Source organism: Pectinophora gossypiella, chromosome 10, assembly GCF_024362695.1.
Source record: "Pectinophora gossypiella chromosome 10, ilPecGoss1.1, whole genome shotgun sequence".
NCBI lineage: Eukaryota > Metazoa > Arthropoda > Insecta > Lepidoptera > Gelechiidae > Pectinophora > Pectinophora gossypiella.
This window is the reverse complement of record NC_065413.1, coordinates 16,462,907-16,475,766: the sequence shown is the minus strand read 5'-3', so window position 1 is coordinate 16,475,766 and position 12,860 is coordinate 16,462,907. Positions and strand designations below refer to the sequence as shown.

General features: G+C 38.9%; 1 protein-coding gene across 1 annotated transcript in view; it reads right to left on the bottom strand.

The window, feature by feature from the left end:
- Positions 1-12,860, bottom strand: part of LOC126369970 (lysosome membrane protein 2-like) — a 28,725-nt gene that overhangs the window by 12,975 nt on the left and 2,890 nt on the right. The window contains exons 2-4 of the mRNA XM_050014579.1: positions 11,216-11,325; positions 9,944-10,038; positions 475-638 (exon numbers count right to left, since the gene is read on the bottom strand). Coding sequence (XP_049870536.1) covers positions 475-638; positions 9,944-10,038; positions 11,216-11,258 — 302 coding nt within the window. The 5' untranslated portion in view covers positions 11,259-11,325. The remainder of the gene's footprint in view (positions 1-474; positions 639-9,943; positions 10,039-11,215; positions 11,326-12,860) is intronic.

Sequence of the window (12,860 nt, the reverse complement as noted above, 5' to 3'; positions counted from 1 at the left end):
CCCACCGGGATACGAACCCGGGGCCTCCGGATCGTGAGCCCAACACTCAACCACTGGACCACGGAGGCCGTTTGCGTCGATCCTGACAAGTTAGTGTGTACACAACAACAACAACGATGGGTCCGAAACCGTAATACGAATGACACATAACGAATGCGGAGACGATGAATGTGGAGGAAGCAAGAGAAGTGTCTCATGTCATAGAATAAGGAATAATGCTATGTATAGAACGACTACTCTCCGCACCCCACCAACGTCTGAGCTAGGTTTACCACACCCCCCCTAGAACTTAGTTTAGACTTGAATCGTATGGTGTCCGACGTCACACACACACAGATGTGCGTGTACGATAATGTCAATGTGTAGTGTCTGTGTGAAACGAGGTTGTTTGTATGAAGTGTCCGGGTGTGCTCATGCTTCCTCCACATTCATCAATCGTTGTTCGTTGTTATTCTTTTTGTCATGTATACTTACAGATAAGTAAAAGGCCCAACTTCCTCCACCTTCAGTTTCTGGTGTTCACCAGACATGAACTCCTCGGCGTTGGTAATATTGAAGAGATACGCCGATATGTGGACGCCTTCGATCGGCTTGCTCAGGAAACCTTCCACCGCTGAACCGTTGTACACTCGCATGTTCTGTAACAACATAAAGCCATCATCATCATCATCAGCCCATTAACGTCCCCACTGCTGGGCACGGGCCTTCCCTATGGATGGATTGGGAGATCGGGCCCTAAACCATCACGCGGGCCCAGTGCGGATTGATCGTTATTAACGACTGCTAATGCAGCCGGGACCTTAACGTGCCTTCCGAAGCACGGAGGAGCTTGAGATGAAAACTTATTTTTTTTGTGGTCACCCATCCTATGACCGGCCTTTGCGAAAGTTGCTTTACTTCAACAATCGCAGACCGAGCGCGTTAACCGCTGCGCCACCAAGCTCCTCAAAATATAACAATCAATCGGGGAGCGCCGGTTCGAACCCTGGCACCGGTCTTGTACCAATAAGTTATTAATTTATCATGTCCTCCTTCCTTCCGTATTCGGCCATGGCGACAAATTTCCAATCTAGGAGCGACTAAAATGCGCTTTTATATGGTTGACGTAACTGATCTTAGATCTTATGTACGGCCATATCCACTGCACGTCAGCACACCTCCCCGATATACTTAATTGTAGGTTACGTACACCTCAAATCAGAATCATTTATTCAACGTAATTATCATGGATAAACTTGTTGACGGTCAATGTAACATTTTTGAATCTACGTCATTTCGCAAGGTGCTCTAGCTGAGGAGAAGAAATGACAAGAAACTGCAACAGCAACACATCTTTTAAATCAATAAGGGTATACATTACAAGTTATTTAATAACTAGAGGAACACATTCAAGACCAGACATTTTTACCATATAGGTAGGTAGTATATTAATATTATAATAAGCTTTTTTACATAAAGTAAGCTTCACATTAGCTTTAAATTTATTTTCTGACAAATTTAAAATATTATCTGGTATTTTATTGTAATAACGTATACATAAAACCCCAAAAAAGATGAATTACTTAATCTAGAATTTTGAATAGCAATTTTATTTTTATTTCTTGTATTGTAAGTATGCCTTTTACAGTTTCTCGGAAGGAGAAGATAATACATTTTTACGTACACACATAATGTTTTCATAAATATATTGACTTGCGACCGTCAGTATATTTATTTCTTTAAACAGCTCCCTTAAAGAGTCCCGACAACGCAGATAATTTTTTGAATGATGACATTCAGCTTGTCGCATTTTGAATCGAGCCCTTCTCGACGCTAACACAGTTAGCTCGACCATTATAGACGGCGATACGGCTCACCACCTATCACGTTGGTCTAACAGAAAGCTCGGTGAGGTGTGGGTACTTAGGTTATTTTGCCATGGATGTACCTCTGAATATCCTAATTTGAACATAGTCGTGTGTTTATGTATGTAATATATATAGTATAAAACAAAGTCGTTTTTGCTGTTCCTATATAATCCCTATGTACGCTTAAATCTTTAAAACTACGCAACGGATTTTGATGCGGTTTTTTAAATAGATAGAGTGATTCAAGAGGAAGGTTTATACTCGTATGTATAAAAACATCCATTAAATAGTGGAGAAATACTGTTATTTTTGAGGTTTTTAATGTGATGTCGTAAATAATTTCATTTTTTCCTCAGCATTGCACCCGAGCGCGATCTGAATAAACAAATGTCTCTCACAAAGCGATTTTACCACTGTCAGTTATAAAAAACGATATGCTTCCACTTAAAGTTTATTGTATTCATTTACTTTCATTCTGAACTAAATAAATAGTTGATAAGAATTATTTACTTATTTATTATCAGTTATGGTCGTAAACAGCTACCAACAACGCATATGTTTCCGCAATCTTTATTATTTTTTAACCTAAAATGGTTTATATAATATCAGAACATTTGTACTCGACGTTTCTACATCGCACAATTGTGGTTTGTTATTGTTTTGTCTAAGAATTATGATATAACTGTTCTTCCGTCACTTTAATCTTATATGGTCAATGTACTTCCATAATGAATGTTATTATGTTCTCTCTCTCTCTATTTAAGAGCTGCGCTCTTGTCGGTGGAGTAATCGCCATTACTCTCTTCTTCCCGCCAAAACCTTCACCTCCGATACGACACGACCTGCACCTTCTATTTTATTTGTTTCATAAATGTTATCCTAGGTCTACCCCTTCCTCTCTTCCCTTCCCTTATTACGTTCTATGACGTCTAAAATAAGTTAAAAACTGCTTATACTTAATCCCAACAAAAAAAAAACATGTAAAATGTGCCAAGACGAAATCATATCAATCGCAATGTCAAAAAGTTATCAGTAGTCATGTAGAACCAACCTTCTAACTCTACATGGGTTAACTATAGAAATCCTAAGTTCACACGCTCTACACGCTAGGCAACATCATAAATATATTTTTATGATTTTAGTTTGTTTTTCTGTGTATTGATTTCCGTGTGGTTTCTGTCCTGTGTTGAATGTAATGTACCTGTCTGTCTGTGTCTGTGGTGTCCGGAAGCAATGAATGTTTCTTTCTTTTTTCCTTGCCTGAAAATCTGGTTTACCTGGAATAATCCCCCTTATTCCCAGTAGTCTTACCGAGTAGTCTTACTAGTTGAACTACTGGGAATTTCCTTCCCAATAGACTTACTGAATAGTAAGACTTCGCTTTTCCCATTAGTTTTACTTATCCTAATCCTGGTATAATACGAGAAAAAGTAGGTGGAGCCCTGCCCTTGCGCTTCGCTTTGCTCGTCTTGGCGTGGGCACTCCCGTGCCCCCAGATAAATGAGTGGATAGTAACAATGGATTTAGAAGGGATCCGTGAGAGCCTTCGAAGAACGCGTGTAATGGCTGAATTACAGTTTGATTAATGTTTTTTATGTAGATAATTGATATCACGTGGACGATTTGTGTCTGGTTAATGGCAATAGACTCGCCCTATATTACATGTGACTTAACCACAGCTGGCGAGGAGTAAGTGTATAGTATAGGTAGGTGCTAAACACCTCTGCCTACCACTTCTGGGATACAATCGCGATGATTATAATATTATAGTTATATTTATACACAACCTCCTCCTCCTCTTTTTTAACAGCCTCCGTGGTCTAGTGGTTAGAGCGTTAGGCTCACGATCTGGAGGTCCGGGTTCAATTCCCGATGGGGACATTGTCGAAGTCACTTTGTGAGACTGTCCTTTGTTTGGTAAGGACTTTTCAGGCTTGAATCACCTGATTGTCCGAAAAAGTAAGACGATTCCGTGCTTCGGAGGGCACGTTAAGCCGTTGGTCCCGGCTATTAGCCGTAAAAACACCTCCACCAACCCGCATTGGAGCAGCGTGGTGGAGTATGCTCCATACCCCCTCCGGTTGATTGAGGGGAGGCCTGTGCCCAGCAGTGGGACGTATATAGGCTATTTATGTTATGTTATGTTTTATGTATATTTATTTTTAAATATGAATTATTATTATTTCGGGGCAGAAAAGTGGGAAACCACTGCCTTATTTTTCCCTAAAAAAGTAGCATGGAGAATGCTACACCGACAAGAGCCTGGCTCTTAATTAGTGATGAATATTTTGAATGTTCATTTTATACTCTGCATTTCTTAGTTAGTTGTAGCTACCAAAAAAAAGTTAACGAAATATAACATAACATAAGTTCACCTCTATTCCAATTGGAGTAGTCAGAGGTACATCCATCGCAAATGCATTAATTACCCAAACCTCACCGAGCTTTCTGTTAGGCCAACGTGATAGGTGGTGAGCCGTATCGCAGTCTATAATATTATTTTATTGTATTTTATTTTACAATCTATCCAATTTTAATTTTGACTTGATTTGATTTGTTTTTTGCCACTAACATAGTATGTATATAAGTTTATACTGTTACTAACAATTATGGACACATGGTCTGAAATAATATTATTGATTTGATTTGAATGGTGGAGCCAATTGTGTTAGTGAAGATTCCTAACTCATTGGTCAATTGATCAACTCCACAAAAAAATAAACTGGAATTTGATGTCAGACGATGTGTTGTTGACCTCAGATATTAACACAATGATATCCAAAAAAAGAAATTGAACTTTTTTTTATTTTCCCCTTTTGCTGGTGAGTATAAAAATAAATTGCGTAGGCGTGTGGAAGTAGTTTTGATTTCTGTCTCTTTCAAAGCCTGTTTTAGTTTAGTTCATACATGCATACGGGGTTGGCAGAGCAAGTAATCAGAAGACCAATTGCAGCCATGTTTGATACAAAGTCCTAAAGGGCTAACATGCACAAGATTCAATAAATTTTGTCGAAATCGATAAGTTTGTTTTTTCCCCTAATATGCATGCCACGTGATTTTGTTCGTATTTTGACAGAACGACATGACTTATTTGGGTTCACATATTAGCACTTATCGACAAAACGACATAATTATATCGTCAGATCGATAAAATGACCGTGACGAAATTTATCACATTGCGCATGTTAGCCCTACTAAAGAATGCTCTTGTTGGTGTAGCATTCTCCATCCTTGTCTGTCAAAGGTCAATTCTTTGATTACTCTATAAAACACATACACGCCTAATTTCCACCGGGGTAAGCAGAGACTATAGAATTCCATTTGCTTCGATCCTGTCACACTTCTCTTGCTTCCTCCACATTCATCAATCGCTTCATACACGCACGCCGGTTCAGAGTAGATCGTACTAAACCTTTTCTAAGGACATCTCCAATTTGGTCAATGTAAGTCCTTCTAGGTCTTCCAAAGACATGACGTTCGCTTTCTCTTTAATTTGTTCCATGTAAGCTCTTCTTGTTCTTCCCCTTCTTCTCTGTCCTTCTAGCTTGCCATCTATGTTGTTTTAATAAATTCGTCATTTCTTATTAAGTATCCTATCATCTTGCCTCTTCTGTCCTCAATATTTGTCTCTTTTCCTTACACCTTTGTATTATCTACAGGAAATAAGAAATATAAATAGTAAACAGAGCACATTATATCTTCAAGATAATACCAATAGGTCAGCCAAGTATAAGTAAATATAAATGCATAATAAGTCAGACGATAAAAGGCGGCCAAGGGCGAGTAGAGTTCGCGTAATTACGGTTCCGTAGGTACTACACTAATAATACAGATATACTACAAACGACTGATTGACTACTCGTGACACACATAGCCAATTTACCTACTACACTTCTAAAATTTGTTATTTTTAAAAACTATAAAAGTATAAGATTTAAAGTAAAAAACGTTTTATAGAAAATTTTAACAGCTTTCTTTGTGACTATAAAACCACACCCCAGACACTTGAAACCTGGGACAGATTTAACTTTAATTTATTTCAAACAAAAATTAATCTAATTTTAACAAATAACATTCTCTTCGCATTGGAGCAGCGTGGTGGAGTATGCTCCATACCCTCTCCGGTTGATTGAGAGGAGGCCTGTGCCCAGCAGTGGGACGTATATAGGCTATTTATGTTATGTTATGTGTAACATTCTCTCGCCAAACAATTCAATGCAATTGCAATGTTTGATTATACTATGTACATGTAAATACCTTATATATATTTTATCTCTTGGTTACAACATAATACATGTATCACACTTTACAATGACATTATTTTAATGCAAGCAGTGCTTTCTCAAACTCTGATTTAATTGCTTGTTTTGGCAGTTTGGGTATTTCCTTAGAATGGGTTGCTCATTTGATGGACGTTGGATGGACTTATATGATTTTGCGTTTTTCCTCTGATAGTCGGGAACCCTAAAAATGATATCTCTTTTGTAACATTCGCGTTATTAACTTTTATCGACTCTCTTTTACTGGAGACTGACCGCATTTTAGTGAGTATTAGTGTCTGTTGTAAAACTAATAATTAACATTAAGACTAAGTATGATTGATAGGTTTGGCCAAGTAGAGCGGATGAAGGATAATAGGATTACGAAAGCGGTATATAAAGCGAAGGTTGGTGGAAGGGCTGGCTGAGGAAGACCTAGAAGAACGTACATTGATCAAATTGGAAATGTCCTTAGAAAAGGTTCAGTAATATCAACTCTGAACCGGCGCGCGTGTACGAAACGATTGATGAAAAATGAAAAAGCGCGTCTGAATCGTAACAAATGGAATTCCATAGTTTTTGCTTACCCCGGTAGGCAATAGGCGTGACTTATCATACCGATAGCCTTAAGCGCTTTGCTCTGTTTATAATTGTTGAGACATATTTTATGTAATGTTTTTTTATAAAAATGCGTGTTATTAATTATGATCCTCCAAATATTAATTAACTTGTAATGTATACCTACAATGATTTAAAAAATGTGTTGCTCCTGCAGTTTCTTGACATTTTTTCAGCCATAACACCTTGCGAAATGACGTCGAATCAAAGATATAAAAAACCAGAATAACTGCCATCTTAATTTCGTTTGGGAAAAAATGCATTTTAGATATTTTTGTAAAGACATTTTTTTTCTCCACATTGCATTTTAAAATAATATCAATCCCACAGCTTTTAACTAAATATACTTAGTAATCAAATATATTATTGAGAAAGTTTATCAGTGATAACTTCATTGAATAAATTATTCTGATTTCTGATTTAATTTTAGGGTAAAGTTGCCAGTATTAAACCAAATGTAACAATCGCCAATTTGCGTGACATTTGAATTTATTTTCATCCTAATTTATTATTTATTTATTTATTATTATTTTATTTTTTTTGATATGCTTGGTTGTAATTTGAACATGTGACCTAAGTATCACGCGTTGAGAGTGGTTTATCTGGTTTTCGTTAACTATAATATTATGCTATGGCTATAACATTATGTTAAACTTGAAATGTCAGATTTCGTAAATTAGCTAAGGTCGATGCCTTAACTTGTTGGATAAGATCTTGCAGTGGTCACATACTACATCATACTGTTTAGTACCGCCGCTGTGGTCCAGTAGTCGAGCGTTCGGGTCACGGTTCGGGGTTCGAATCCCGGAGGGTACATATCACAAAAATAGAAGACCGCCTATTGTACTCTTTCTATTTCTTTTTTGTTTTGTATTTTGTATTTTCCTGTTTGTGCAATAAAGTATTTGTTGTGTTACGTTATGTTTGTTGTGTTGTGTCTGATGTGTCGTTGATGGGGTTGGTAATCCGCCTCACAACCCACACGATAGAAGAAGTTATATTATGTTAGAAAAGAAATAGACTAAAATTCACGATTTTTTCCTTAATAGGAAATTCCACTTACTTGATATCAACTTAAAATCACAGTCTGAATCATCTCCCAAAGTTTCATTACGGTCTCAACGATTTTTTTGACGTGACTTATTGTAGATGACTAATGTTATGGGCGATAGGCTGATCCCTTATCACCATAAGGTTCATCATATCCAGCTTACGACATCGTATCAACAGTGGCTGCAAGTTGTCTGTGATTACTTGTGGCTCTGCCCACCCCATTAGGGATTACAGGCGTGAGTTTATGTATGTATGTATGTACTTATTGTAGATTTGCCGCAGACGGCATTAACCACTTGGTCGGACAAAGGGTCCCACTAACCTGTACGTAAATAATGCAAGTGACATCGTAACGAATACTAAGGGGGATGATTCGGCTCATGATTCTGAGTAATAGTCTGGAAGAAATTGCTGTTTAGCAATAAGGCCGCCGATTGTACTTCTCCTGTCACATTAGTAATTGTTTTTAGTGTTGTGTTTATACGTGCAATTACGCGTTTTTGTATTGTATTGTAACAGTCAAATATAACTTGACTGTACTTAATTTAAAAGTTAGGTGGGTAATTAAAAAGGTTAACTTCTTTAATATTGATTACCAACAACTTGTCTAACGAGGTTTCTCTTTCCTTGACATAAGTACGTATACCATTTTTTTTTCATATTGCATTATTATTACATTATTAATATTGTAATGTAAAATAAACTTTTTTTGTTATTACATGAGGAGCTCGCTGGCGCAGCGGTTAAAGCGCTCGGTCTGCGATTGTTGAAGTAAAGCAACTTTCGCAAAGGCCGGTCATAGGATGGGTGACCACAAAAGAAAAAGAAGTTTTCATCTCGAGCTCCTCCGTGCTTCAGAAGGCACGTTAAGCCGTTGGTCCCGGGTGCATTAGCAGTCGTTAATAACCATCAATCCGCACTGGGCCCGCGTGGTGGTTTAAGGCCCGTTCTCCCTATCCATCCATAGGGAAGGCCCGTGCCCCAGCAGTGGGGACGTTAATGGGCTGATGATGATGATGATGATGTTATTACAACATTTTATGTCCTGGATAAAATCCTAGAAACGACCACCATGGTCCAGTGGTTGAGCGTTGGGCTCACGATCCGGAGATCCCGGGTTCGAATTCCGGTGGGGACATATCACAAAAATCACTTTGTGATCCCTAGTTTGAAGAACGTCCCCTAGTTTGAACGAACGAAAGAAGAACGTTCGAAGCGCTCAATAGGTATAATTCGCGCCGCGCCGCGGTTGTCATTCAGACCCGGCTGAAGTGTTTGGTTTCGCGAGCTGATTGGCCGCCTCTCTATCTATCGCCTCTATGGTCGACAGGATCGTATATCACGTCCTTCGGGCGCCGATATAACTGCATCATTATAATGATTATGGCGTAGTTTTTCTTGAACTATTGGTTCACGCGAGAAGTTATTATAGTACTTACTTATATAGTAAAATACGCTAATAGGGAAATGTTATCGTCTTTATATAAACATACATAACATAAATAGCCTATATACGTCCCACTGCTGGGCACAGGCCTCCTCTCAATCAACCGGAGAGGGTATGGAGCATACTCCACCACGCTGCTCCAATGCGGGTTGGTGGAGGTGTTTTTACGGCTAATAGCCTGGACCAACGGCTTAACATGCGCTCCGAAGCACGGAATCAACTTCCTTTTTCGGACAATCAGGTGGTTCAAGCCTGAAAAGTCCTTACCAAACAAAGGACAGTCTCACAAAGTGATTTCGACAATGTCCCCACCGGGAATCGAACCCGGACCTCCAGATCGTGAGCCTAACGCTCTTACCACTAGACCACGGAGGCTGTTGTCTTTATATATAATCGGTGGAAATTCGAGAACCGCTGATTGAATTGCGTTTTTTTTTTTTAAAAATGTCTACGGCCCTGTGCCGAGGTTTTTCTTGCTTGCAGGTTGTCAGAAGCTGCAGTAGTTTTAAGCGGTTGAGACGTTCGTTATGTAAAAAAATGACGATTCAAAGTGTAACTATATTCATCACTAATTTAAGAGTTCTCCATGCAAACTTTTAGGGAAAAATAGGACAGTGGTTACCCTCTTGCCTTCTTTTTCTGAATGAAGATATTTTTGAATTTGAAGCGATTTATACCTTATCCTGTTGCAAGTCCTGCTGATTAAGTGTAGAACTTACCAGCTGTAGCAAAAATAAAATGGGGTCCGTCGACATGATGATGATGTCCACAACCAGCAGGCATACACCCAGGATGAAACTCGCCATCATCTTTTCTGGAAAAGAAAAATATTTTGTAACATAAACTTTTTTAAACATACATCTCACGCCTGCATCCCCAAAGGATTAGGCTTCTTCTTCTAATCGTGTGGGTTGTGAGGTGGATTACCAGCCTCAACAACCCTGGTGTCAGGGTTATGATTGAGCCGCCATAGGCCCCTGACATGGCTCATGTAACGACTACTAACTTACATTATAACGGGCCTTCCGAAGCACGGATCATCTTACTTTCAGTCAATCAGGTGATCACCATGTAATGTCATAACCAAATTAGGGATCACAAAGTGATGTTTGTGATTTGTCCCCTCCGGGATTCGAACCCGGGACCTCCGGATCGTGAGCCCAACGCTCAACCACTGGACCACGGAGGCCGTTAAGCCGGAGGGGTTGGCTGAATGGGGATGTGTACACCCACTTCTCGCCAGCTATGTTTAAGACTCGCCAGGTGAAAGACGGCGAACATATTGCGATTACCCGGGCACAAATCCTGGAAGCGACGTGATGTTAATTATCTGTGATCCAAACATAAATTCAAACTCATGAATTCGAATTCAGGGGCCATTTTTTGACGTACGTAGATAATTTTTAATGTAATAAGCACACAATATAATACAACACACAGAACAGCACAGCCCAGCAATTCCGGTCAAGTAGTTAATGCCATCTGCGGCAAATCTGCAATAAGTCACGTCAAAACAAAAAACAACAGCCCAGCACAACACAATACAAATATACTTTATTGTACCAAAATAAAAAAAAATGTTACTAAAGAGACTTAACTACCGGCCTTATCGCTTAAAAATTTCTTCCAGACAACCATAAGGCGAGGAAAAACGTAAAAAATAATATATTTTCCATACGAAAATGTTATTCCTGGCTTGTGCCGCCTTAAGGCATAAGTGCGAATGAGACAAAGAACCTACGCGCTCCCTTACTCCTAAACTAAAGTGAGACCTAGCCATAGAATAAGGAATAATATATAGAACGGCAACTCTCCGCTCCTCCACCAGCGTCTGAGCTAGGTTTACCTCACTCTCGAACATAGTTTAGACTTGAATCGTATGGCGTCAGACGTCACACACACAGATGCGCGTGTACGATACTGTCGATGTGTAGTGTATGTGTAAAACGAAGTTGTTTGTATGAAGTGACCTAGCGGAGGGAGTTACTTACTGTTTTTCTTCATAGCAGTTTGTTCACTTGTAAGAAGGACCATTATGCCACTGGTTTCACTTTTGGCTTTGCTTTTTACACGACCAGTGACAGGGTCTTCGTAAAATGTCCTGAAATTAAAGTATACACTTGAATAGGGTATTTGACTGGGTCAAATGTGATAATTGGATTTTTGTATGAATAGCACACAGATCTGGTACGCGGTACAAATGATTTCCAACACAGAAATTTGCATCTACATAGAAATCTGAGCTAGAGAAACGAAATCGTTTACTTGTTACCCATTTCACAGGGTCTTCTTTTCTATCGTGTGGGTTGTGAGGTGGATTACCAACCTCATCAACCCTGGTGTCAGGGTTACTATTGAGCCGCCAAAGGCCCCTGACATGACTCATATAACGACTATGTTGTTGCATCAGTCAACGACTTAACGTGCCTTCCGAAGCATGGATCATCTTACTTTCGGACAATCAGGTGATCAGCCTGTAATGTCCTAACCAAATTAGGGATCACAAAGTGATGTTTGTGTTTTGTTCCCACCGGGATTCAAACCCGGGACCTCCGGATCGTGAACACAACGCTCAACCACTGGACCACAGAGGTGTTTTTTATTTTCTAAAAGATAAAACGAAACCAGAGCAAACAAGACAAAAAGTGTTTGCATTTACTTGGTTTTAAAAATAATCTAATAACCCGTTTCAATTGAACAAAAAGTTTGATATTTGAACTTGTTTTATAAAGGAGATAGACAAGATTTAGACCAAAACGACCAAGAAATAAAAATACCACCATTGGCTTCTATATCTACATATCTCATCATCATCATCATCTCCCTAGCATTATCCCGTCTTTCACAGGGTCTGCTTACCTAACCTGAAGATTTGACAGCTCCGGTTTTTTAAAGAAGCGACTGCCTGTCTGCCCTTCTAACCCGCGAAGGGAAAACCAGCCCAATACAGGGTAGGTTACGTACCTCCGAAAATGCATTTCTCGAGAATGTGGACGATGATTTCCTTCACCGCTGAGAACGTGATAACCGTTTATGATCCAATCATGAATTCGACAACAAATTCGACAATCATTGGTTTAGGCCTGTGCCGGATTCGAACCTGCGACCTCAAAGTGAGTGGCAAGCGTTCTAATAACTAGGCTATCACAGCTATATTCTATTTTTAAATATAAAAAAAATCTGATGAAGTTTACGCCAGCGCGTGGATGCATTGTCAATGTTTTTCTATACATTTTTTCCCATGATACCTCAGTGCTAATGGTTTTAACGTTAGATGACAACATTTATGTTTTTCTCTTGCAAATTCTGACAATAATCGAGGTCGTAGGTTCTCAACATGGGCGATAAAGTCCCTTTGTTATGCGTGTAGAGAATGCAATCCCGCCTCGAGATCGCAAATTCAAGACCCCACGAGATTGTAAATATCAATCCCGAAAATTTCGGGATCTCATCTAGTTCATAAAAAAAATTTGGATGACTGAAAGCGATGAAAACTGCTTGTTTATGATAGTGAGGTTAATTAAAACAAAATATTCTGTGAAAAGACGTTTTATAATAAACAATTTATATTCTATTCTATTCTAGAAAAGAAACAAAATTTAAATAATTTGGAAATCAACACAATCCAAACAAAAA